This window comes from Gouania willdenowi, chromosome 3 (genome assembly GCF_900634775.1).
Source record: "Gouania willdenowi chromosome 3, fGouWil2.1, whole genome shotgun sequence".
NCBI lineage: Eukaryota > Metazoa > Chordata > Actinopteri > Blenniiformes > Gobiesocidae > Gouania > Gouania willdenowi.
In genome coordinates this window covers 40,438,193-40,464,873 of record NC_041046.1, presented here as the reverse complement: position 1 = coordinate 40,464,873, position 26,681 = coordinate 40,438,193, and the positions used below count along the sequence as shown (strand labels likewise).

Sequence of the window (26,681 nt, the reverse complement as noted above, 5' to 3'; positions counted from 1 at the left end):
ATGACCTTAGAAACACACAAAACAAGAACTAAAATACACAAAATGACCAAAAAAGACACAATTGCTCCAAAAACATCAAGTATAACACACAAAATGAACTTAGAAACACACAAAATGAAAACTAAAATACAAGAAAAAAAAACAAAAACTGAAAAAACACAATAACTCCAAAAACATCAAGTATAATACACAAAATGACATAAATACAACAAACAAAACTAAAACAAACAAAATTAAAACTAAAATATAGAAAATGACATAATAAAACACAATAACCCCAAGTAAAATACACAAAATGACATAAACACACAAAAAAAACACAATAACTGCAAAAACATCAACTAAAACACACAAAATGACCTTAGAAACACACAAAACGAAAACTAAAATACACAAAATGACTGAAAAAGACACAATTACTCCAAAAACATCAAGTATAACATACAAAATGAACTTAGAAACACACAAAACGAAAACTAAAATACAAGAAAAAAATGAAAAAACACGATAACCAAAAACATCTAGTATAATACACAAAAAAAAAAAAACAAAACAAACAAAACTAAAACTAAAATATAGAAAATGACAGAAAAAGACACAATAACCCCAAAAACAAACTAAAATACACAAAATGACAGAAAAAGACAATAACTCTAAAAACATCAAATAAAATACACAAAGTGACATAAAAACACAACTTATTAGTGAACCAACGCTCAGGAAATCAATAGTTTATGACAACAATCAGAGCATTTAGACAGAAAGTGACCTGTAATCTAAAGGGAATGAGTTTCCCGTTATCTACCTAGACATCAGCTTTTCTCAAGCTTCACCAGTTGTTGATTACCAGGCCAGGATGCACGTCAACAACCCATTTCCTTTCAATGGTAAACTATTAGTTGTCCTATAGCACGGAGAGTCAACGGGTCACTGACATAATAACCCCACTAAGGCCTTGAGGCAACTTGTGGAAATAACCCTCCTCTGCTGGCTGAGCTCAGGAAACATGTTGAAAGAATTTAAGCCGTTTATAGTTTAACTACTTAATTACAACAGTTAAAGGGAAATTACATTAAAAAAAAAGTGGAAAATGACAGAAAAGCACTGCCCAGAGGAAGTTTCACTGACCGCCCTGTCATAAAAGCAGAGGTGTAAAGTACTGATATATCCTGCTCAAGTACAACTACTGTTACTTGATTGAAGTACAAGTAAGTCAAACATAAAATACTCAAGTACATGTAAAAAGCAGCTCATTTAAATAGTTATTTTAAATGATTCCTCAATGGTTTCCCTCTTGAAATACCGACTATGTAAGTTTGGAGAGACGGACCGTCTTTGGCCAGGTCATGTGACCTGGAGAACGTTTCACTTTACAGCAGTCACGTGACCACAAGCTCGGATATACTCATTAGGCTAAGGCTTTTGCTACTATTTTTCCGCCTGTTCGACCCCTGGTCATGGCCGAGGCGAGCAAAAAGACTCGGCCCCCTGTGCTGACCACCTTCCGCCCAGCGCCGGACAACGCCCCGCACATGCCGGGGAGCCCGTCCCCCTTCTGCCCTGACCCCGGTTGACGCGTTGACACCTGGTGAAGGGGGCCGACGGCGGCGGTGAGGCCAGCGGGTAGGGGGGGAGCGCCACCAATAAGGCAAAAAGGGCCGAGCTCAGGGCCTCCGGCGGCAGGGAGAGGAGGGGGGCGGCGGCAGCTGCTCCTCCAGCCGCGGCGTGAGCCCAGCCCTTAGAGCCAATCCTTATCTAGAAGATACAGGTCATCTACTGTCTGCATACACAATCAAAAGACAAGGAGGCTGGCCCGACTGACACTGTTGATTTTTGCGACAGTGCTACGGCGCTTGTAGCCACTCGACGTGAAAGTTACAGGTCTAGCGCCCCTAGTGGCCAAAAGTTAGTAAAGTAAAATCTGTCACTTTCACCTCTGCATAAAAGCCTGTGTTATTCTCTGCGAGTTGGTCTCATTCTGAGAGACATCAAGGCAGGTTGAAAAATCAGCCGCAGCGGACTCACAACTCGTTTCACAACATGTCAGTCTGGTGCTAGCGTGAGTGGAACCTAAAGCCATGGAAATTAACACAAGCGTGGAAACTCACTCTAGACAGAGAGAGAGAGAGAGTCGTGAGTTCTTTGAACACTTCTCCACATTAAAGTAAAACGGTCTGTGGGGTCATGTGACCAAAGCAGCAGTAAACACATTAAAGCTCCTGTTGGCTGACACTGTTTAGACATCAAAAGTCCACAGAGCTCTGTGCGCTGGTCACAAGACGTTAGGCTTAACTCTGGCAGTCGCAGGTTTGTCCCAGTAATCTGTTAACCTGATCATGGCCTGCATAAAATACATATCAATGTGTAACTAGTGACCACCACACATACTGTATACTGTATATGTAAACAAGCTGCTCATTCAGAGGAAATAGAAACAAATGCATGCTTTTCTTATGCACAGCCATCACATTCTTATTATTCTTTTAGACTCATCGTTTAGTGCAGGGGTTCTCAACCTTGGGGTCAGGACTTCATTTGGTGTTGCTTCACACTGGAAGGTGGTCACCTGATGCCTTCTAGAACCTGAGAATATTTGAGCAGTTGAAGCATTTTTGCTTATTTTTACCCTTTTTCTGCAACGACACCAAACGAGCCATATTTGAACCTATTTTCATCACTTATTCTTCATTCTTGCTACATTACTCCCATTTTTGCCACTTCTCCATCAAATTTCAATGACAATTCTGCAACATTTTTTTAGACTTTCAAGACATTTTCAGCACTTTTAAACCTTTTACACCGCTTTTCCCACCTAATGTTGCATATTTTGACCCATTATTCTCACTTTTCACCATATTTCATGCCTATTTTTTCCAATTTACCATATTCAAGATTTGTCATTTAAATTCAATTCAACTTTATTTATATATTACAAATGACAACAAAGTCATACCAAAGCGCTAAATAAATATTAAAAGAAAAAGAAAAGAAAAAGTGAATTAGTTGGTAATTTACATGAAGATTCATGGTTCCATCTTTGGTCAAAATTTGGCCAAAAACCGTTTCACACTTTTGACAAGATCCTGCTAAAAGTCAGACAAACGCAGGTGAAAATATCAGCTCCATGGAGGGGTAATAAAAGGTTCCATATTTATGATGGAGCACGTCTTTACTCGCTTGTCAATGATCTGATCTCCATCCTCTCAGCAGTCATTGTTGTGCTCTTTAGCCTGACGCACAAAGCAGACCTTTTGTGCGAGACGAAAACTTTTTAAAGTTTCTCCACATGAATAAACTCAAACAGTGATTCATTGAGCTGTGGCTCAGCCCATACAAACTCTCTCTCTCTTTGGTGGACACCCAGACTCTGTCACCTCCTGTTACTGCAGCGCAGATGAGGAGGGAGTCCGTTTTCTCCCCGTGCAGCCATCCAACACCACCACTCTATTCTAGTGCCAGCACCATTGACACAGAGCAGGTCCAGCCTGACAAAAGCAGCTGCAGATCATCTCTCTTTAAGTCATCAACCTGTTGCAATTCAACCTCAAACTCACAGCACTGCCTCAGAGAAAACTACACAGAGGTCTGTATATTAATATTCAAAATATTCAATTAAATATTATCTTAATTTCACTCTAATGTAGCACGAAAGTAACAAATTAGTAAAATAAATCATGAATTATCCACATTCCCACCAGATCTACCGGAATCCAAGTGAAACTCAAAAATCATGCATCAGAAACTACAAAATAAAAGCTGACAAACCTCAGGCGTGCTGCAAACATCCAGAGCAAAGTGGGAAAGAGGAGTGTTCCAAACTATCAGGCTGTCATGCAGGGAATACAGGGGGAGGAAGAGGAGGAAGAGGAGGAAGAGGAGGAAGAGGAGGACTGAGCGAGGAGGGGCAAAGCCATGACAGAACACTGAGGGAGTGGTGGAGGGCTCAATTCCAAAGTTAACCTACCTGCTCTTGAGCAAACAGCCACACTGCCCACAAGCAAACAAATCAATTCACTGCATCTACGCATCCTGTAACGCAGAGTTCTCAACCTGTGGGTTGTGACCCACAAGTGTCCAGTTGGTCACGGGCTTAAAATGTTTAATGGCTTCTGAGGAATTAACGTTGCACTTTTATTTACTTTGTGCAAAAAACCTTGAACATAAATGTGTTCCTGTCACACACGCCACGGTCATTAAATCACAACCAACCACATTAAGTTTTTTCAAAAATAGCTGTTGAAAACACACACAATCTTTTTTAGAAAATACATCTATAATTTTCCTTTGCAACATCTATTTCACAGCATGAATGTCAAAAGAAAAGTTTCTTTCAAAATAAAAGACAAGTCCAACATGAGACACTAAGTATTCATTTATTTTTGATCAGCTGTCAGCGACCCACTTTTGGGTCCCGACCCATCAGTTGAGAATCTATTGAAGTATATAATAGACGACAAAAAGAACAACACAATCATGAATACAATAACTCTGTGAACTCTGCTCTACACAAACAGAAGGAAGTGACCAACAGGACATTAACCCATGACTTTCTAGCAGTGAGGAAACATTGCTCAACACTAAATGGTCTCACCAATTACTGAGACAAATATACAGTATTTATTTAGAATTGTTTAGATCACACATAGGCAACTGGTGGCCCGGGGACCACATGCGGTCCCGCAAAACCAGATTGTAATTCATGAAGTCGGAAGTTATATGAAGCTCAATATAATACACACAACTCAAGAAACAAAAATACACAAAATGATAACAAAGACATACTAAACAACCACTTAAACACAAACAGCAACAAATACAAAAGGACTTCAAAGACACACAAAATGCCAACAAAATGACCAAAAAATGCACAAAAAGACAACAATAGCAGAAAAAAATAAAACAAAAACACACATAATGACTCAAAAAACACACAAGATGTCAACAAAATTGCACAAAAAGACAACAATAACACTCAAAAAATATAACAAAAACACACAATGACTCAAAAAACACACAAAAAGGCAAGAAAAAATCACCATACTGACAAGAAAATAGACAAAATGCATTCAAAAACACATGAAATGTCTAAAAACTCACACAAAAGTACTACAAAGACTAAACTCTTTGATCTTTTTTGTATTAATGCTCAGATTGGTCATTATTCTAAATGCTGACATGAATGTTGATAATGTGGTCTGATAGAAGTTGCCCATCTGTGGTTTAGATATTGTTTAGAATTGTGTTTTAGGGCAATAGAGAAGCTATGGGACAGTTTTCACTTGACACTAATGCAAAAGATGTTGCAGTAATAAAGTTCTAAGATATTCCGTAGCATAAGGATCTTCATTCCAATCCTTAACATAGCTCTATAATTTGTGATGTCGGTTGTGATGTCACATGTGAGATTAACGTCTGTTTCATAAAGAATTCCGGCTGCTAACGACACACAACATGCAGTGTTTGCTGAAGAAGTCCAAACTCCATCTGACCCGTCCTCCTACCCTGACCTCCACCGCTCAGTTTACTAAATCAAACATGAGTTCATTACAAATCTATCTTCTAATCCAGTGCTTCTCAAATAGGGGTACGTGTCCCTCTAGGTAGGCATTTATCACAGCAGGGCCACAAAAATGTGTTTGTTTGATCAGAGGGTCACATGATCAACATTCATGTAATAATGAGTGATCTGAGCATTAATACATGAAAGAACAGTTTTTATAGTAATTGTGTGTGTTTTTATTTCATTCTGTGTATGTTTGTTGTTGTCTTGCTCGTTGTGAGCATTTCTGAAATCCTTTTCTGTATTTTTCCTGTAAAATATATGTTTTTTGGAGTAATTTTTGTGTATTTCTGTTGTTGTTTTGCTTATTTGTTAGTACTGTGGGGCATTTTTTGTGTTTTTCTCATCTTTTTGTGTACTTTAGTTGTCATTTTCTGTAATTTTGTGTAATACTGTCCTTTTTATAGTAGTTTTGTGTGTTTTCGGAGTATTATCTGAGTTCTTCCTCTTGTCTTTTACTAAATTTTGTTGTAATTCTTTGTATTTTTTTTTTTTTTTTTAAAGGATTTTTTGGGCTCTAGTGGCCTTTATATGACAGTTGCTTGACAGGAAAGGGAGAGCAGGGAATGACACGCAGCAAAGGGTCCCAAGCCGGGAATCGAACCTGGGACCGGCTGCAGGTGAGGAACTACAGCCTCCATTTATGGGGCGGGCGCTCAACCCACTGAGCTAAACACCACCCCATTCTTTGTATTTTTTAATGTATTCTTGCTTTTTTGTTGTGTATTTTTCTGTCATTATGTACGTTTACTTTGGGGGGCCGCATAAAATGAGACCGAGGGCTGTTGCCTTTGTCTGCCCTAGGGGTACGCAATGGCACAACAGTGGGTACTTGATTCGGAGAAAAAGTGGAAAATTAACAAATGAAAGCATTAAAAATATGGGGTTCTATCAGGTTTATTTTTTGTCCAAAATGATTATTATAATAATGATGATAGAAATGATCTTAATTAGAACATTAACTGAAAATACAAGGGTCAATGTTGGTCCCACACCAGGTTGGGAGATGACTATAAAAACTATAAAATAAATCTATTCAAAAGGCACTAAATACTGTTTCATTCCACTTATTTACAAAGGGAGATTCTTTAAAATGTGAAAAACATGAAAGCACTAAAAATATTATTATTTTTAGTTAAAATGATAATCAAACTCATAAAATTACAAAATAAGAGAAAAAAATATATATTTAGTGAATAATAAAAAGAACAGACAAATGACAACAAAATACACAAAACGACAACAAAGACACACAAAATTAGGGAAAAATACACAAAATCACTAGAAAATACACAAAAATAACAGAGGAACAAACAAAACGACACAAGAAACAACCAAACACCCACACACACACACACACACACTGAGAGAGAATATTTTAAATAATACCAACAACACACAAAAAATGACAACAAAAACACACAAATTAAGAGAAAAATATACTGAATAATGAAAAGAACAAACAACAAAAAACAGAAAATGATAATAGGAGATGGAAAATGACCGAAAACTATAAAAAAACTATAAAATAAATCTGTTCAGAAGTCACTAAATACTGTTTCATTCCAGATATTTATAAAAGAGAGATTGTTTAAAATGTGTGTTATCATTCATTCATTCCATCATTATGCTCGAGAGTTGTTTTTTCACAGTATTCTGAGCAAAATGTTGTAGCCGAACATAAGGGGGTACTCAAAAAAAAAAAGGGTATTTAAGCCAAAAAAAGTTGAATACCTGTTCTAATACGACAATGTTCCCTGATATATTACGATGCTGATGAAAACCCTCATAAATAATAGTAATAATAATAAACTCAAACAATGAAAAAATAACAGACACTTTATCAGTTAAGAAAATAAACCGACGAGGGACGTATCAGAGGACACGTCCCACACTGATGGTCCCAGCAGGTCATGTGTAAACACTTTATCTCTCTCTCTGGGAGGTCATAACTGTGTGTGTGTGTGTGTGTGTGTGTGTGTGTGTGTGTGTGTGTGTGTGTGTGTGTGTGTGTGTGTGTGTGTGATGCAGGGTAATGAGTATAGACTGTGGAACACTAACACAGTCTATATAAAGGCCTGGTCCACAAAGCAGTGACAGAACAGTGCTCAGAACTAAATATACGACCACAGACACAGAACTGAACCCCAGCATTAAAGTGGGTCAGAGCAGAACAGCTATTACATTATTAAAATTATTATAATTATTATTATCCACATCAAAGTAACAGAGACTATCCTTAGTACGCTGTTTGAACTTTAAAGTGAAAAGTGTTTCATGTGGAGAACGTTAGGAACATCTTTAAGGAACAGTTCAAAGCATTGTGAAAACACAGCAGCAATGTATTATAAAACAATAACATGAATAAAATAACTTGATAAATAGCAGAAACAGTGACCTAGAATAAAGTTTAAAGAAAGCAAAGGCTTAACCCTTCACAGTAACTGTTCCCATTTGTTCACTGGCAGGTGCACCTAATAGATTCAGCCACCAGAGGGCAGTCTAACCTTATGTACCTTATGTCTACATGTTCCTCAACTAGAACGCTCAGAGCAAAGGGACTCACTTCTGCATGTGGCTCCTTGATCTAGTTTTGTACAAAATTATGTGAAATGATTCCAAAAACCTACGATATGACAGAAAAATACATAAAATGTAATCCATAAACACACAAGACTACTCCAAAAATTCAGAGAAATATACAAAACAACATTGAAATACACAAAAATGTATTCTAAAAGACAATTACAAAAAATAACACAGATTGATTATAAAAACAAACACATTTTAAAAAAATTCAAGCACAAAATGAAGCAAAATATATAAGAATGACCCCAAAAATCACAACAACTAACACAGAAAACAACACTAATACACAAAACAATAAAACACATGAAAGATACAAAACAACAAAACATAACATGACAAAACATCTAATGAGTACTGACTACAAAAATACACACAGATAACAGAAAAACACACAAAAGGTGCACACAAAATGTGAAAAAATATAAAAACCACAACATAAATGCACAAAAATGATTCCAAAAAACACAAATAACTATGAAAATACAGATAGATAACAGAAAAAAACATATAAAACAACAAAAATACACAAAATGATTCCAAAGACACACAAGATGACTACGAAAATAACAGAAATTAAAAAACAAAACAAAACACAGACAAACAAACCCCTGTGATCGTTCCTGTATTTTTCTGGTTGGTCATTATTCTAAATGCTGACATGAATGTTGATGACGTTGTCCATCTCTGCCATAAACAGTCCCTGATGGAGGACGTTACACAAACAACACCTCATCTGCAACTGTGTCAGTTTCAGTCGCTCCTGATTATTTCTTTCATAAAATGCGTGTTGCTCTTACCTTTGCTGTGTGCGTTTGCTTTGGTCTTGTCACTGAAGCCTTGGCTGCGTCTGTTCCCAGCAGCACTGACCGAGCCTCTCTGAGGAACGTCACCGCCTGCAGTGGACACCCTCGTGGTGGGCCCAGGAAGTCTAAGAAATGATGGAAAAGATCAGAATCAGCTTTATTGACCAGGTACAGTTTAGAACAATACGAGGAATTTGACTTGGTAGTTGCAGTGAAAGAAGACACATCAACACACCGGAGCAGCCATATTTAGGTGAAAAAGGGATCAACAACAGGAGGAGAGGAGGGGTGAGGGGGAAAAAAACTGATTTCCCTAAACAGAGAACGCAGTGTGAAACCAATAATGACACAATTACACCAAATATCAAACCAAACTGACACAACAGATTTAACAAAACACACACATAACATGTATTAGACTGAGTGATGAATATTAATCATATCAATCATGTGATATGACATCTATTTGCACATTTTCAGCCTCTTCTTCAATATTATGCAACAGGCCTGTTAGTGCATCCATACTGTATGTAATTATATTTGTTACCTTGAAACATCTTTTTGTGTTCCTGATGGATCTGTTCTTAATCCTTCCTTATTTGGTATTATTTTTGATTTACTGTCTGTGAAAAAAACCTAAAAAACTCTCTTTTGCATGTTTTCTTTTCCTGCTTGGAAAGTTTTAATTGTCATTTTTCATGCTTTACTGCATTTTCACCCCCATTTAAGTTGGTGTGCATCATATTTAAACTAGTTCTAACAATGGTCTTAACTTATTATTATTTATCTTAATTTTATGCCTTACTGCCTCAGTTTTTACTGTGATTTTTAGATTTTATTTATTTTTCATTCCTTACTGCATTCTTACCCCTATTTAGGTGTGTACATCACATTTAAACTAGTTTTTAGTGTCTAATGATGGTCTTAGCTCAATTTTTTTTTGTTTTATTTTATGCTTTACTATTAGTCTTACGTCGGATTTTGGTGATTTATAGATTTTCATTATTTTTCATGCCTTACTGCATTCTTACCCCTATTTAGGTGTGTACATCACATTTAAACTAGTTTTTAGTGTCTAATGAGGGTCTTAGCTCAATTTTTAAATTATTTTCATTTTAATTTTATGCCGTACTATAGAGCCTTACCTCCCATTTTGGGGGATTTTATTCATTTGTCATGCTTTAATGCATTCTCACTCCCGTTTAAGCATGTGTGCATCACATTTAAACTAGTTTTCAGAAGATTTTTAAATGTTTTTATATATTTTATTCCGTACTATACAGCCTTACCTCTGATTCTTGGGTGATTTTTTGATTTTCAAAATTAAAAAAAAAATAAATAAAAAAGTTTAAAATTTTATGCATACATTGTTATCTGCTGCTTTGTTTCATTGTCGGCATCATTTGCCTCCACAGTAAAACTGCTGTTCACACTTGAATGTGTTGCTAAAGCGTGTGAATGAGGCTGAATTCCAGTCTTGACCTTGTACGTTGATTTTCTAAACAAGTGTTTGAATCATATTGAGGCCACACAGTCAAACACAGATACAGAATACAAATACAGAATTTACGACTGCAATAACTGAACCTTCTGCTTCCCAACCATGGCTGTGCTTGAGTTTGATTTAAAACACTGTGGGATGTTTTTCTAACTGTAAATCTTGGGAAATATAAATCTGGGGTAATCTTCAATCTAAAATCAGCCACTAGGATTGTAAACTAAGCTGTTTATCTGTCTGCAGAGAGTTTGCATTTAGAGAATATTTGTTGTTTTTTTTGTTTATTTTGCTGCTTTTAGAGACAATTGCACAAGAGAGGCCTTTATATAACTAGGCAGGGGGCTGAAATATATTATTAAGCATCAACATAATCACAATAACTACATCATACTTAACAATAAACAAGCTGTAGCTTCCTCATTAAACCCTTATTTATACTTAAATACATTTCTCATTTCTAATCCCTTTGACTGTCTACTGTTCAACCTGGTTATAGATCAGTTAATGGTGATTTTATATCACTATATTAACATTTACTGATTTTTTCCTTCTCCTTTATGGATCATCTTTGTTTATTTTTTGTTGCATGATTTTCTATTATTTCCCCTCAAATGATTTTGAACTTTGATTAATCTCTGCTTCCAAAATGTTTTTTAGGGGCCCCAAGCATTGGGCCCTAATGTTTCTGTACAGATTTTTCTTATTATTATTCTTTTTCTGACACGTGAAATTAGGCAGGAGGGTAAATTTTGGTGAAACATTTTCCGTGTAGTTTTTTGATGCAATTTCAGGACTCGTGAGCGCCACCTAGAGTGTGTAACTTCCCACTGGTTTGAACTAGCTAGATGTCATTCAGTAGGTATATGCACTGGACTTTGAAGAGCAAAAATGTAATTTAGACCTATAACCTAAATCCAACAGGAAGTCTGCAAATTTGAATTTAGTGGGCCAAATATGCATACTTTGCAAAATTTTCGGCCCCGCCAGAGCGTCTAGTCCGGCCCACAGGAAGATTTTGTTTAAAGTAAAAACTACAACAAACACAGGACTTTTTGTAAATTATTTTAAGTTGTAGATAAAATACCATAGAGGTTGCAGTACTACACTATTTACAGTAATTACGCAATTATTTTCAAAACCTGGAAAATTCTTGAAATTATTCCACAGAATTCTTGCAAATTATGTTTCAAATTTCCAGAAAATTAGTTACAAAGTCAGCAAATGTTGTACATTTGCTTAACATTCAGTATTGTTTGAATTTCAGCTTTTTCCTTCACAAAAACAAACATTTTCTGGCCGACTTGGTTTCAAACTGGGTCTTATGAACTAAAATAAGTTAGATACCCCTGTAGTAGTGTTCATAATTTTTTATTATTAGTACTAAAAAATAAATAAATAAGAAAAGGCTAATATTTATTTAGAAAAATGCTAATTATTTACATGTTTTTATTTATTTATTTTAAACAAAAATGTTGATAACCCCAGAACAATCTATACGTTTTTAAGAAAAAGAACAAAACATGTTTCATTATTCTGTTCATTATTCATGTTTCTGTCTTGCTGCTTAATTTATTTTAGGAATAAAGATCATATAATATCCCACTTTTGGGAAATAGATAGATAGATAGATAAATACTTTATTCATCTCCAAGAGAAATTCACAGTTCCAGCAGCTTACAGGTATGGGAACACAGGGGCATGCAGGGAAAGTACAATGTAAAAATGACACAAGAACAGAAAATGCTAATCATTATTACAGTTACTAATCTCATCTGTACAAGAACAGCGAAGAACAGTCATAGGCAACTGGTGGCCCAGGGGCCATACGTGGCCCTCCGCCTAATTTTTGTGCGTCACCCAAAAATTATGTTTCAAGAGGTTGGAAGGAATATAAAGCCCAACATAATACACAAAATGACAACAATGAGAGACACAACAACCACTTAAACAAACAAAATTACTTTGAAAACACCAAAAAACAACAACACATTACAGACTAACCACACAGACACACAAACCGTTAACAAAATTATACAAAATGGCAGGAAAATACAGAAAAAAACCACAACAAAAATACAGAAAGTGACCCCAAAAATGCAAAAAATCGACAAAATGAATGCAGAAAATGACAGAAAAATACACAAAATTACAACAAGATCACAAAAATGGACAAAAACACACAAAATCACTACAAACTGACAAAACCACAGACAAAGACAAAAAAAGACAACCTCTCCCTCCGAATTAATGCTCAGGTCAGTCATTATTCTAATGCTGACATAAATGTTGATAATGTGGCCCTCATATCAGATATAATTGCATTTTTGTGGCCTTTACTGTGAAAGAGTTGTCCATCCCTTGTGTAGGAGAACTTCAACTAATCCTAATCTTGTAGTTCCACATACTGACCAAAGGATGGTGCTATTGTGCTGACTGTGCATACTTTAAGCGTTCAGGCCCGTGTCACACAATCAGTCAACATGCAGAGATGCATTTTCTATTCAGAATATGAACTCTGGGTAGAATATTAGGACACAACATGCCAAACTCAGAATTTATAGTTACTTATTAATGTTACATAATATCAAGCAGCAGCTCGCCCCCACATACTGTACATATAGACACACATTAACTAAAAGGTTATCTAAAGGTCTTTCACAGTCCATTTATCAGACCAAACAAGTGGAGCCTGGAGCTTTTTGATTTGATCTCCTCACCATACTCACTCATGCATAAGGAACAGAGCTTGTAGGAGAAACTGTCCTTAATCACAGACAAAGGAACAACCATTGAAGAACCAAAGACTCTTCGTCTGTGATTACAAGCAGTTTCTACATGTCAATAAATAAGAAAAAAGTGACAACAAGAGGTGTGGGTTAAAAAAGAAAGCACGAAGAGGTGAAAAAGAGGCTGACCTAGAGGTTTTTTTCTGACCAAGGGAAAACTTGAGAAGTTTACTGTGAGAGCCATCCCTGGAGGAGAAGAGAGGATAGAGAGTATGCAGCCATGGTTAGAGTTATAAATGACAGTGAAGTGTGAACTAGGGCTGGGCAATACATCAAGATTCAACATTTATCAAGTTTCCTATTTTGGTGATATAGAAAATTACAATATTGCCTATATCAATACAAAATACTTGTTTTAGGAGTCGCTGCTTTTACTACTTCCTCTCAGTTAGATGGATAGCTGAGTGTGTCGTAACCCAGACCTTCACCTAAACAAGTCACACTACAGAACTCACTCACATGTGCTGTAATACAGTAAGAAATCATTTAGATTCTGATCCAGATAGCAAAATAATAATTACGCCATCAAAAGCCTGTTCCCAGTGTTGTTTTTGTAGTTTTATAGAATAAACCAATGTCGAGGTGTCACTAAAGCAAAAAAAAAAAAAAAAAATTGCTTCAAAGTCACTAATAGTCAAAATAATCTAAAACGGCTGACACTGAGGGGGTAGAAATTCTGAAAATGGCTGGCACTGAATGAGTTAAAGGACAAAAATTAGATACGTGTCAATAAAAACTTGCAAAAATTGGCAAAAAATAGGGGAAAAAATGGGATATTTTATGTATTGGCAAAAAGTAGCTAAAGTCTAAAAAAAAAGTGTCAGAACTTTTTGAAAAGGGGCAAAAACTTGACAAAGGAAGTAGAAAAATGGAAATAGGTTAAAAAGGGGTTGAAAAGTTTCCTCCTTTTAAGGATTTCTGGGGGAACAATAAATAAAATTAAGCCAAAGAGCCACATGTTGAGTATCACTGACTTAATATCAGCTTCTACATGATGTCATCTGATAATGTAGTGGACTGGTCTGGAAACAAAATGCCAGGGTGAAACTTTTGTCCCATTCCACCCCTGAATGTGTCTGTGTGGCATTTTGCATCAGTTAATTTAACACACAATTGTTTTTCTGGTCAGACATCATTTGAAATAAAATTATTGAGATTTATATCATATATCGCCATTTTGGGAAATTAGTTTTGCTTCATATCGCCCAGCCCTAGTGTGAACAGGAAGACAGAAATGCCATAATGATGGATTAAAAAACGACTAGAAGACGAGAACATGAGAAGGTGATGAGAAGAACAGGGATATGTCCACTCTCTCTCTCTCTCAGAGGTTAGCATTAGCAGCGCTGCTAACCTGGACTGCATCTCTGCTTGCGGTGCTCTCTGCTCTTTGCTGGTTGGAGGCCCATGCGGGGATTGGCTGAGCTGAGCCGGCGCGCTGCTCTGCTGGCTCAGAGGAGGGTGTGCGTTGTGGGGCGCCGGCTGCACCGTGGAGTGCAGAGTGGGCTGAGAGTTCTGCCGTACGGACTGGTGCTGCTGCTGCTGCTGTTTGTAACGAGACAAGCTGAAGAAAAGCCCGAGGATGGCTTTTAGATTTCCATTTCTGATCTCTGAGGATTGAACAAAGGAACAGTGGGAGGTCAGAATTCATCAGAACATCAATACATTTTTACACTGAATATTTGTCACAGTGTCTAATACAGTGTTTTTCAACATTGGGGTCATGACCCCCATGTGGGGTCGCCTGAAATGTCTAGGAATTGATTAAAAAAAAAAAAAAATACTGATTAAAATTATATTTTTAAATTAATATTCACTAACACTTTACATGCTGACGTTACGTTGTCATTATTATGACATGAAGAAGGTGTCATTCGTTACCCTAACCCCTAACCCTACCTAACCCAACTAGATCCCTCCACTTAAACCAAACAATGCCAACATAGCTCCAAAATTGCCATAATTTAGCGAACGACAATGACACCTTATTCATGCTAATGACAGATAATGACAACATAATGTCAGCCTTGTGTATAAAACTTATTATTAACCTTATTATTTTTCAAATTAAAACACCACAAAACAGAGGTGGGCAACTTCTATCACAGCGGGGGCCACAAAAATGTGTTTGTTTGATCCAAGGGCCACATTATCAGCATTTACAATAATAACCAATCTGAGCGTTAACACAGGAAAAAAAACAAAGGGTTTTTATAGTAATTGTGTGTGTTTTCCAATAATTCTGTGTATGTTTGCTGTTGTCTTTCTTGTTATGATTGATTTTTGTGCATTTCTGTTGTCCTTTTGTGTATTTTTCCTGTAAAATGTATGTTTTTTGGAGTCATATTGTGCTTTTTTTGTTGTCATTTTTTTAAATACATTTTTTGTGTATTTCTGTAGTTGTTTAGCTTGTTTATTAGTACTATGGGTTTGCAGAGTCATTTTTTCTTGTCTTTTTGCGTACTTAAGTTATCATTTTCGATAATTTTGCATATTTTTTGAGTAATTTTGTTTAGCGTTGTTTGGAGTAATTTAGTGTAATACTGCTGTCAATTTGTAAATTTTTGTAGTAATTTTATGTGTTTTTGCAGTATTTTTTTGTCTTTTACTGTATTTCTCAGCAATGTTATAATTCTTTGTATTTTTAATGTATTGCTTTTGTTTTGTGTATTTTTCTGTCATTTTGTACTTTTACTTTGGGGGCCGCATAAAATTAGACAGATGGCCGCATGTGGTCCTTGGGCCACCAGTTGCCCATGTCTGATTTGAAACAACTGTATCTCCACACTTGTCACCAGACTGGCTGAACTAATTATACAACACAATAAGCACAATATGCACAACTATAACATCACATTTCAATCTCATCTCATAATAGTCGACTGTTACCCACCCCTTCCATTTTCCTACCCTGACTCGCTCTTCCCTGTTCCCTTCCCCTCCTATTTAAAAAATGTATATCTCGGTTCACAATGGACCGATCTTTATGAAATTTGACTCAGTTATGTCGGCTTGGTTCATCAATACATCCACCAAGATTCATCCAGATTGGTTCTGGATTGTGCTTTTCATCACATTTTTTTAATTTGTTTTTTTTAAATGGGGGTGTTCATATACATTTGAACGTACTCTATTGTTATTAAAGAGGATATACATTTCTTATGAGCCTTTATAGTGTGAATAATCATAGCACCATGGTTGGGATCACTGATCCAGATAACTGCCAATATCTGGCAAAGAGAATATGTAATACATGCAATTAATGAAGCAACAAAAATGAATAAATAGAAAAAAAGAATAAAAACTATGTTTTTTTTCATCCTCCCCATACGATGCACTTCACATCACACACACTGCACATCAGTTTGATGCACATATAATTTCAGGCTCATTAGGTAATGGCACAATACTATATAATCAACTCCCATCAGCTTGATGAGCAATACGTGCTGCTTCTCAGTAATGATGAGTGAAGCAGTAAAAATGCTTATAACATGTTTGTTGAGTATTGTAGCTTGTGTGTGCTGGCTTCACTTTTACCATCACAGTGCATGAGTGCAGCTCACCTTCTGCTGACAACCCCTGGATGTTCACCCCTTTGGCTGCCAGAAAACTGAGGCAGACGTCTATGTTCTCAATCTGAGGAGACAGACAGAGAAACGGCTGTGAGACACACACACACACACACACACGCCTGCATGCACACAACACACACATACACACACACACACACTGGGCACAACATTAAACACTACTCACCACTCACTCACAAAGAACCGCTTAAAAACTACATGTGGTTCCTTGAATTTTTAACTCTGAGTGCTTTTAATCAATCAAAACAAGTCATTAATTACAAACATGGATGGATAGATGGATGGATGGATGGATGGATGGATGGATGGATGGATGGCCACATGGAGCCATCGCTCTACTTTAGTTTGTCTTACTAAACTAAACATGCAAAATTACTTTAAAAAACACAGGAAATTACAGAAAAACACTTAATTTTACAGTGTAGTTGGTAGATGGCTCACTGTACAATACATGTATTTACTGTATCTGTATTATATTTGTATATTTGTATTATATTTGTATATTTGCATTATATTTTCCTGGAGGTGTGCGCTTGGATTTAATCCCTAATTAATTACCAGTTTTTTATTTAATTATGTAAGTTTCCTTTCCTTTTCTATGTTATAGTGTGTATTCTTTTCATTTGAAATATTCTGGAGCATCTATAAAAGAGATAAATAAAGTACATCTAATTCTGATTTGATTCTGATTAATGTCTGAATGAAAAAAATCTACAAATTAACGACAAAAACAAATAAAAGTACAACAATATCACACAAAACAACCCAAAATGAGCACACAAATAGACAACTTTTTATTCTATTCTATTCCTGTAGATTGGGTCATTATTCTAAATATGGACCTGAATGATGATAATGTGGCCCCCCAGGATCAGACAATCACATTTTCTTTGATCCCCACTGTGATAAATGTTGCACACCTCTGATCTACAGGGTCTCAGTTGCCATGACAACAGCCATGGCAACCTGACTGCTGAGATGTCATTGGATTATGAAAGGATCTGATTGGCAGACAAGCGTTCTTTTTTTTTTTTTAGCTTACTCAGACTGAACCATTTAAATCACGTGTCAAACTCAAGGCCCAAAATAATTCAGTTGTAGATATCTGCACCTCCAAAAACAGCTTGATTGATTGTTGTAAATATCTGTATCATATTTGTATAATTAGTATAATCTATCTTTATTTTTACTACTGTAATGTGTGTGTATCTAATCCTTATTTTTAACAGACTTTTACTTAATTATACACTTATTTAACATTTCTGCTTTTTTTTCATGATTGTGGAACGTTTATTCTTTTATTTGTGATATTTTCTTGAGCGGTTGTAACAAAAGCAATTTCCCTCTGGGATACATTAAGGAATTCTGATTCTGATACAAATTTACAAATTTCCCACGCTTATATCACATGATGGTAGTCATTTTTTAATCAAATATTTATGAAAATAAATAAATAAATAAATAAAATCCTGCAAATATCCTTAATTTATTTGACTAAATTAAATAAATGTTCATATTATCACGGAAATGTGAGTAAATTAAAGTTTCAGGTCACTTAATGCTTGGATATTGTTGGTCTCCAATATATTTAATATGTAATTTATATCTGGATGTGCAAACCAGGTTGTATTAATGTTGAAATCTTTCTTTTTCCAGCTTTAAATCTGTGGCTCACTTGAGATCAAACTGGTCTGAATTTCTTAATCTAAATTAAAGTTATAACTGGACAATAACGCAGCATCTCTTTGTGGTTCTGTGAATCTGACGGTATAAACAGGAACCTGCAACTGCATAGTTTAAAATTCAATTTAAACATTGTTGCTGAGGACTTTTTATTGCCATTTGAAATTAAATTTATGACCAACTTCACAGTAAACATAATGGGGCAAAAAAAAGTCACCACATGAATAAAATAGGGTGAGGGTACATTTTTCCAATGTCTAATGCCGACGTGCAACTGATGGCCCCCAAAGAAAACACACAAAAATACACAAAATGACAGTAAAATACACACAAAAAAGACTAAAATGATCAAAAATCACTCTAAAAACACAAAAAATGACAATAATAGCCAGAATTCTATAAAACAACAACAAAAAAACAACAACAAAAAAATACATAAAGAAAAATCTTCGTTGTACAGGTTATTTTTGTTCAATGCTGCAACCATGTTATTTGTAGTTGGTTACACTGTTGCAATGTTACGGTAAATTATATATTTAAAAAAAAACAAAACAAATTTATTTCTAAATGTGAGACTAATTACAATCATAAAATCATAAATAAGTGTTAAAATGTAAGACTTTTGAAACATTGATTTAAGACATTTTGATGACAATTAAGGCTTTATTTTTAGATGAAATAATTTAATGCTTTTTAAGACTTTCTAAGGATCTGTGGGAACTCTGTAAAAGATTATTCCTATTCATAGATGAACTTTGTGCTTGTGTGAAGCTGCTGAGGTGTGGGCAGCACACAGGAGGTCCCGCTCAGCAGAGAGTAATGACATGATTACACTTAATATGCAGAGCCTAAATATAGCCTGGACTACAGCTCCCACTGTGATTCTCCTCTGTGGAAGTTTCCGGCTGCAAGATGAGACGACATTCACCTCTTCTTTAATTAACGTGTAAAATTATGCACAGACCTCTGAAAAGCCACGAGTGTGGAACTAGATAAATAATCTCACATTACAGCTCCATAAGTCACACACTGCAGAAACTGTGGAGGAAAGTGGTTCTTAACTGGTGGCTTTGGGAATCTCCATCACCCCTAGAAAACCAGGAATCATTCATCTACATAATTAAATGATTTAAAGGTCCCATATCATGCATTTTTCAACCATCTCCATTTGTTCGAAGAACCCCAAAAACATAGTATGATATGGGACCTTTAATACGAACCATGAGCAATAATATTAGCACTTTAACAACTCACCAGGCCACGGACGGTGCGCAATGATTTTAGCACTAACCAACCAGGCTAAGTGCAATTTCTTATTCAAGACAAAATATTAGCACGTTTGCACTTTAGCACTAAATGGTCTGCCTTATGGACTTTAGCTGCAATGGTCTGTCCTCAGCTAAATGTTGTTATATTTGAGGTTTCCATGTTATCTCATTTTGGATGAGTCTGTTTAGGGGTTTTTTTCTTCTGTTTTTTTAAATGTAATTTTTGTTGTACACAACATCAACCTGCCGGTGACTACAGATAGAGAGTGGAGACGAGCCTGTGGCCACAATCTGACACATTTACATATTTATCTATTAATGTACATTGTCCCTTGTCACAAATAAATAAAATAAATCCTTTACATCACAGATAACATCCAGCCAGAACCAGATGATAACCTTACTTTTATAATATAACGCTCAAGTATAAGCATGATATTTTAGCACCAATATCCAAAAGAACTAGTTTTACCCAAAACAAGACTACTTGTCATTTATCCCAAAAACAAGATTCGCTTCTGAATGACAAAATAATCATACACAACATGACTTAAGGTCAGTGATGGAGCTTCTCCTGCTGTCATTTCTCTGAGCTTTGACCTCACAAACAGCTGTGAGTTGGGTCGACATCTGCTGTTCTTCAAGGTGATGCTGCAGACGACCATGGTGGACCACGACCTACTGAGAATGCCATAAGCCTCCTAAAAATATCAACCCCTCTCTGACACAGCGTTCACTCCACTCCTGTACCCGGTGACACTTCAGTTTAAAATCATCTGCTTTCAGCTGAAAATATCACAGTTACACTCAGTCGTTCTCAGAGCTGAAATATTCTGAGAACAAGTCCAAACACTAAAGTTCAGTCTTTAATCATCTGCTACCTCTAATCAGTCAGGTACAAAGTCTCTTTATATCTGTGATTAGAAAAGAAAACCTCTTAGAAAGGTCTTTGTGTTATGTAAAGGTCAGGTCATTTCATTAAAATCATGTGTTTTTTTTATCTGATCAAACTGTGTTTACAGTAGATCCTGGTGTTTCTAAGGTCAATTACTGTATCGTTTGATTTGTTACAGCAGCAAAAATAATGAAAGAAAATAACACCTCACAGATAAGGAATAAATAGTTGAAACATGAAAGTAGGAGAAGAAGAAGAAGAAGAAGTAGAAGGAAGAAGAAGAAGAAGGAAGAAAGAAGGAAGAAGGAAGAAGAAGAAGAAGAAGAACAAAAACAAGAACAGGAAGAAGATCAAAACAAGAAGTAGAACAAGAACAAACATGAAAAACGAATAGAAGAACAAGAAGAAAATCAAGAAGAAGATTAAGAACAAAAACAAGAAGAAACACAAAAAAAAAACAAGAAACATGAAATGAAGAAGAAAAAGAAGAAGAAAAATGACCCAAATAAGAAGCAAAAGAAGAACAAGAACAAGTAAAAGCACATCGACTAGTTTCTGCATTTCCAATTTCAGAATATTGTTGTGATGTAATCATGTAAAATCTGAGGACTTAGTTTTAAACTTTTTCAAAAGAAGTAACAACATTGACATGAGATCCAATACAAACATGTTTTGGTAACTTTTCTTGTTTTTAACCTGATCTTTTCCTGCCTCTGGGATCATCTCAGACTTTCTGTGTAACAGCACAAAACAATCTGATTAGAAAGAAAACAGATCAGTTCTCATTCTGGTGTTAAAGAAAGTTGATAGAAATCCTTTCACACATCCTCACGTCTTAGCAGGTAAAATCCAGTTCCTTTGAGAAGCAGCTGCTTTGATATGGCAGCAGACAGCAGCTCATACTGGTGTGTGTTGGGAATCCTGTGTGTGGTTTTCACAGCTTACAGTCAATTCACCTCACTTCCTCAGGACTGAACACACACACACACACACACACACACTAGGATGTTGTTAAAATTGGCAGGATGTTAATGAGCTGCAGAAGCTTCTTTTAATGTCTATTCATTCAAAGACCAGCGTTAAGATAAAACCGCAGTAATTGGCAGCAGCTTTAGAAGCTTCTGCAGTTTAAAAGCAATGAAAATAAATGCCATAAAAGCGTTCTCACTGGACTTGTGTGGTTTATGTAAAGTTGACAGAAATGCTTAGATAAAACACAGGGTGCACTTACTGTATACTGAGCAAACTAAAGAATATCTAAGCACAAAACAACATCGGAGGAGATCTACAAACAAGCAAAGCCAAAGGCGCTAAGCAGGAATGATCCTTTTCATTACCAAATGAATATTGGTATACAGTATCCTATCCTGGAGTGAGTCCTGAGCTCTGCTAAAGCATTTAACTCATAACCATTACAGTACTGGTTCTTACTATTCTGCCTTCATAGACAACTAAGAAGTGTTTCCAACATGTTTCAATCAGAACCAAGATCAACTTCTTCTGATTTTCTTCAATTCTGTTTTATAGTATAGCCATTTATGTGTCATTTCTGTTTCAGTTCGGCTTTCCCTAATTATTGGGGTTTGGGTCTGGAACAGGTTTGAGCTGTTCAGCTTAGAGTTATGAACATAGACTGTTCACATCACAAATGATTAGTCACATACTGTATATGCATTGGTTCTTGGTTAATAGTCTCTTGAAATCTAAAATGTGTAACTGCAATAGGGTGTATAGCAGATTTTTTTGTGCCTATTGAATAATCACGGAACAATTGGTAAAAGAATTAAACATTTTCTGGGGACCAAAGTGCTTGGGATGTACTGAAAATTAGTTGAAATGACATGAAATGATCCTATTGATAATTCCCTCGAAATGTTTCCAGTTTTGAAAATTCCCCAATTTTCCTAAATAACGTTTCCGTGGATATTTATCAGAGGTGAAAGTAACGGATTACTAGTACTCACGTTACTGTAAATGAGTCGGTTTTTATGGGTACTTGTACTGTTTTGAGTATATTTTTAAATCAGTAATTTTACTTTAAAAGTAAAGTAAAGTAATTTGTTATATTTCGACAACCAACTGATACTGAGTAAATTATTATTTTTTGTTTTAAAATGATCAACGAACATTGTGAAACTACAAAAAATGAAATGACCAGACGTCACATCATAGCCGACCAATCAGATTAAACGTAATGCACGGCGTCAAAACAGCATTGAATGCTGGTTATTTTCTCCGTTTTAGAGTTCATAAATGTATCTATACTTAGAGCCTGATATTTCTTTTTTTTTTTGTTTGAATTAAACTAATTGGTGTTATTTTATTTAAAAAAAAATAAATTGTACATTTTAACAAACCTTTTATTTTATATAGATGCCATACTCAACTCAACTTTATTTGTATAGCGCAATTTACATCAAAGTCATCTCAATGCGCTTATCAAAATAGAACAAGTAACTTTTACTTTGAGTACTATTTAATTAAGCTACTTCTTACTTGTACTTGAGTAGAATTTCAATCAAATAACAGTACTTCTACTTAAGTAGGACATGTCAGTTTTACACCTCTGATATTTATCAGAAATAGTAGCAGAAGAGAACGATGGCCTCCTTTAGCAAAAACAACACTGGACTTATATTTACAACTCTAAGTGATACAAAAGTAGTAAGATGTATAAATCCATCGTCACATGAGGACACGGGGGCACAACATGGGTATGTGCTTGTTCTGATTGTTCAGGGATCAGCTGTGCTTTCACCTCCTGCTCAGCTGTTAAACATGGGGCTGTTTGTTTCTCCCGCTCTCTCTCTCTCTCTCTCTCGCTCCCTTTTTCGTCTGGCTGGTGACCAAAAATAGCCCCCCCTACCCAGCTGGCACACTGGCCCAATTTATGACCCATCACATCCAGCAGACGACAGCCCTGCTTCGGGATGCTCGGCTCGTTTCCCACTGAGTGTGAAAACCCTGAAATGCCACCAGCGGTGTTTGCACGCGGGTGTCCTCGGACACAAACATCATTTTGTCACTCAGGATCATGTTTTCTCTTTCCTTTCCGTCCTTGAAAAGCTGTCTTTTAGGAAAGTGGAGTAAGATGAATCTCAGCTTTCTCCCTTGAAACCAAAACCCCACCATTCTTTCAACTCCAGCCAGAAGTCTGAGCCAGCGGTTTTACAGACGGGCAGCCCACGAAACCGCAGGAGCTAAAATAAATGTCAAAACTATTTCCATCTACTAACGTTTCACACCGTAGCGTACAGTGCGGACCATTGGAATCAAAGAGGAGAGGCATCAAAGGCACACACACACAGAGGAATATTTCACAAGACTGAGCCAAAACAAACTCAAGCAGCCACTTACCATCTGAGAGCGGCTCTTAGGACAGCCATTAATGTCATCAATCTTCTCATTGGCTGAGGAAAAGAGAGACGGAAACAAAAGGTGAGAACATGAACACTCTTTCCTGACATGCTCTACTCTTCTACTACTTTCTCCCTACTGGAGTCTCTCTGGACTAAAACTGTGTAGGTGCCGGTGACTACAAACCCCCCCATATCCCCCCACCATGTGACCCCCCCCCCTCCTGCTGAGACATGAAACACTATCTAGTCCCAGCAAATGGGAGCGGGGGCCGCTGGGGGTCCGGCCAGGAGACTATTTTGTGTGGGTGTGCGTGCTGGTGAGTGTTGGTGTGGAACCCCTTCTGTCCATTAGGAGGCTCCGCCCACAGCAGCTGAGACAACTGGGTCGACAAAACCCACCCCTGCATCCTGCATCCTCCATCATTCTTGGGACCCCAAACGTAACACTAGAGCTGGGGCGATATGGACTAAAACTCGTATCTGTCGGATTAAACCATGCGGGTCATTTTTACTCCTAATTTTAAATTTCAGAATTCCTTCAATTCTGCTTTATATTATCAGAATCAGAAAGGATTTTATTCACCAAGTACAGAAACCGCACAAGGAATTTAGCTTGGTACTAGGAGCGAAGAACACACGCACCAACACACCGAGCCGGCCATCTGCGGTGCCTTCGTGTTTAGATGAAAAGTGGGAAGACAAGAGGAGAGGGGAGGGGAAAAGGAAAGTCCTAAACTGAGTTCTGTGCTTCAGAATTTTAAAGAAAATCATGCAAGATTACATAGTGCGAGTTACAAAATGACATATTCATCCTTTTGCTACACTTGCGAGACATAAGGAACACTCATTTCACAAGAACAAACATTGCAAATATAGCAGCAATGTGTACTATTGTCCCAAAACTTGAAGGGTCTTGGCTTAGTCCGTATCACGTAGCTATTTCCACGTCAGGAGGAAAACTGTACACACACACTACATTTCAGAATCAGAATCAGAATCAGAATCAGAATCAACTTTATTGGCCAGGGGTGAATGAATACACACGAGGAATTTCTTTTGGTGACCTGTGCTCTCTCAGGTAGTATAACATTAAATAACTAGAATAAAGAAAAAGAAATAAAATAAAGAAAAATAAAATAAAAAGAAAAAAGAAGTATAAACATAAATATAAGAGTAGTTAGACTAATATGTGCAAACTAAATAAAAATAACAAGATAATAATAATAGTAATAATAATAATAATAATAATAATAATAATAATAATAATAATGAATAAAATAAGAATACAATAATAATAATAATAAGATAATAGTGCAGTAGTGCATTGATGAGTAGTTCAAATAGGTGAACATTTAAATGAAAAAAATTATGTCCATGAACATTCACAGTGACAAGGTTGTTCCAGGGTTGATATGCTTAGTTCCAGGTTATATCACAGTAACAGAAACAGGTCCGACACTCTTTGACTGTTTAGTGTTGATCAGAGTGACAGCCTGAGGGAAGAAACTGTTTTTATGGCGGGAAGTTTTGGCGTACAGAACATACACAACATGATCTTATGAATAAAAGGTTTAAAATTAACCAACTATGGAGGCCAAAGCCTGCAACTGTAGCATAAATACAGTAAGTGGGCTCAGTTTTTGGAAGAAAATGCTTAAAAAAATAAGGCAAAAGTGGCCTGAATCTGATTTTTTTGGGGTCAAGTGACCAGGTCAAATTTTTTAGAAGCAGTGTGAACAATCAAATCTGATCAGATTTAGTCCACTTTCATATGTGGTCCTGAATCAGATACACATCTGGGTTTTTTCAAAGCGGTTTTAATTTGCGTTTGATAAGTTGACGTTACTTTACAGCAACACACGTCATCTGCACCTGCTTTCCCAGCTCCCACTGCACAAACACTTAAATACTAACGTCCTCCATGTTTATGTTTGTCCAGCATCTGACATCATTTTCATTGTTCTTTTGCACATGTGGGTCAGTTTGGAGCCGCAAACAGTTCACATTGGAATCTTATACAGGTCACATTTTGAATGGGAATTGATTTTCTGTAATTACGTGTGTTTTTAAAATCGTTTTGTAATTTTTTGCTTTTATTTGAGAGTATTTTCCTGTAATTGCTGGTGTTTCTGTAGTCATTTTGTGTATTTTTGCTGTTTTTTGTGTGTATTTTTGCTGTTTTTATGTGTTTTTGGAGTCATTTTGTTCATTTTTGCTGTTTTTGTGTATATTTTTTTATAATTATGTGTGTTTTTGGAGTCATTTTGTTCATTTTTGCTATTTCTGTGCGTGTATTTTTCTATTATGTTTGTTTCTGTATTAATTTTGTTCATTTTTGCTGCTTTTGTGAGTATTTTTGCTGTTTTTATGTGTTTTTGGAGTCATTTTGTTAATTTTTGCTGTTTTTGTGCATATTTTTTATAATTATGTGTGTTTTTGGAGTCATTTTGTTAATTTTTGCTGTTTCTCTGCATGTATTTTCTGTAATATTGCATGTTTCTAGAATCTGTTTGGCTGAACAAAATGTATTTAAGTCCAACATGTTGCCCATGTCTGTTCTTGTCAGTCCCAGAATGTTAATTCTAATATATTTCTAATACTGTTCACGTTGGGCTTTCCCCACTACAGATAGCTGCTCTGAATTGTC

General features: G+C 36.2%; 1 protein-coding gene across 9 annotated transcripts in view; it reads right to left on the bottom strand.

Annotated features, from left to right (window-relative positions):
• The window catches only part of nav2a (neuron navigator 2a), a 304,501-nt gene that overhangs the window by 89,463 nt on the left and 188,357 nt on the right, over positions 1–26,681 (bottom strand). For 7 of the 9 annotated variants that reach the window (XM_028473410.1, XM_028473361.1, XM_028473378.1 and 4 more), the window contains 5 exons: positions 24,033–24,085; positions 16,803–16,875; positions 14,591–14,846; positions 13,366–13,422; positions 8,947–9,077 (listed from right to left, as the gene is read on the bottom strand). In XM_028473410.1, coding sequence (XP_028329211.1) covers positions 8,947–9,077; positions 13,366–13,422; positions 14,591–14,846; positions 16,803–16,875; positions 24,033–24,085 — 570 coding nt within the window. The remainder of the gene's footprint in view (positions 1–8,946; positions 9,078–13,365; positions 13,423–14,590; positions 14,847–16,802; positions 16,876–24,032; positions 24,086–26,681) is intronic. The other 2 variants (XM_028473371.1, XM_028473403.1) reach the window with 1 other exon arrangement.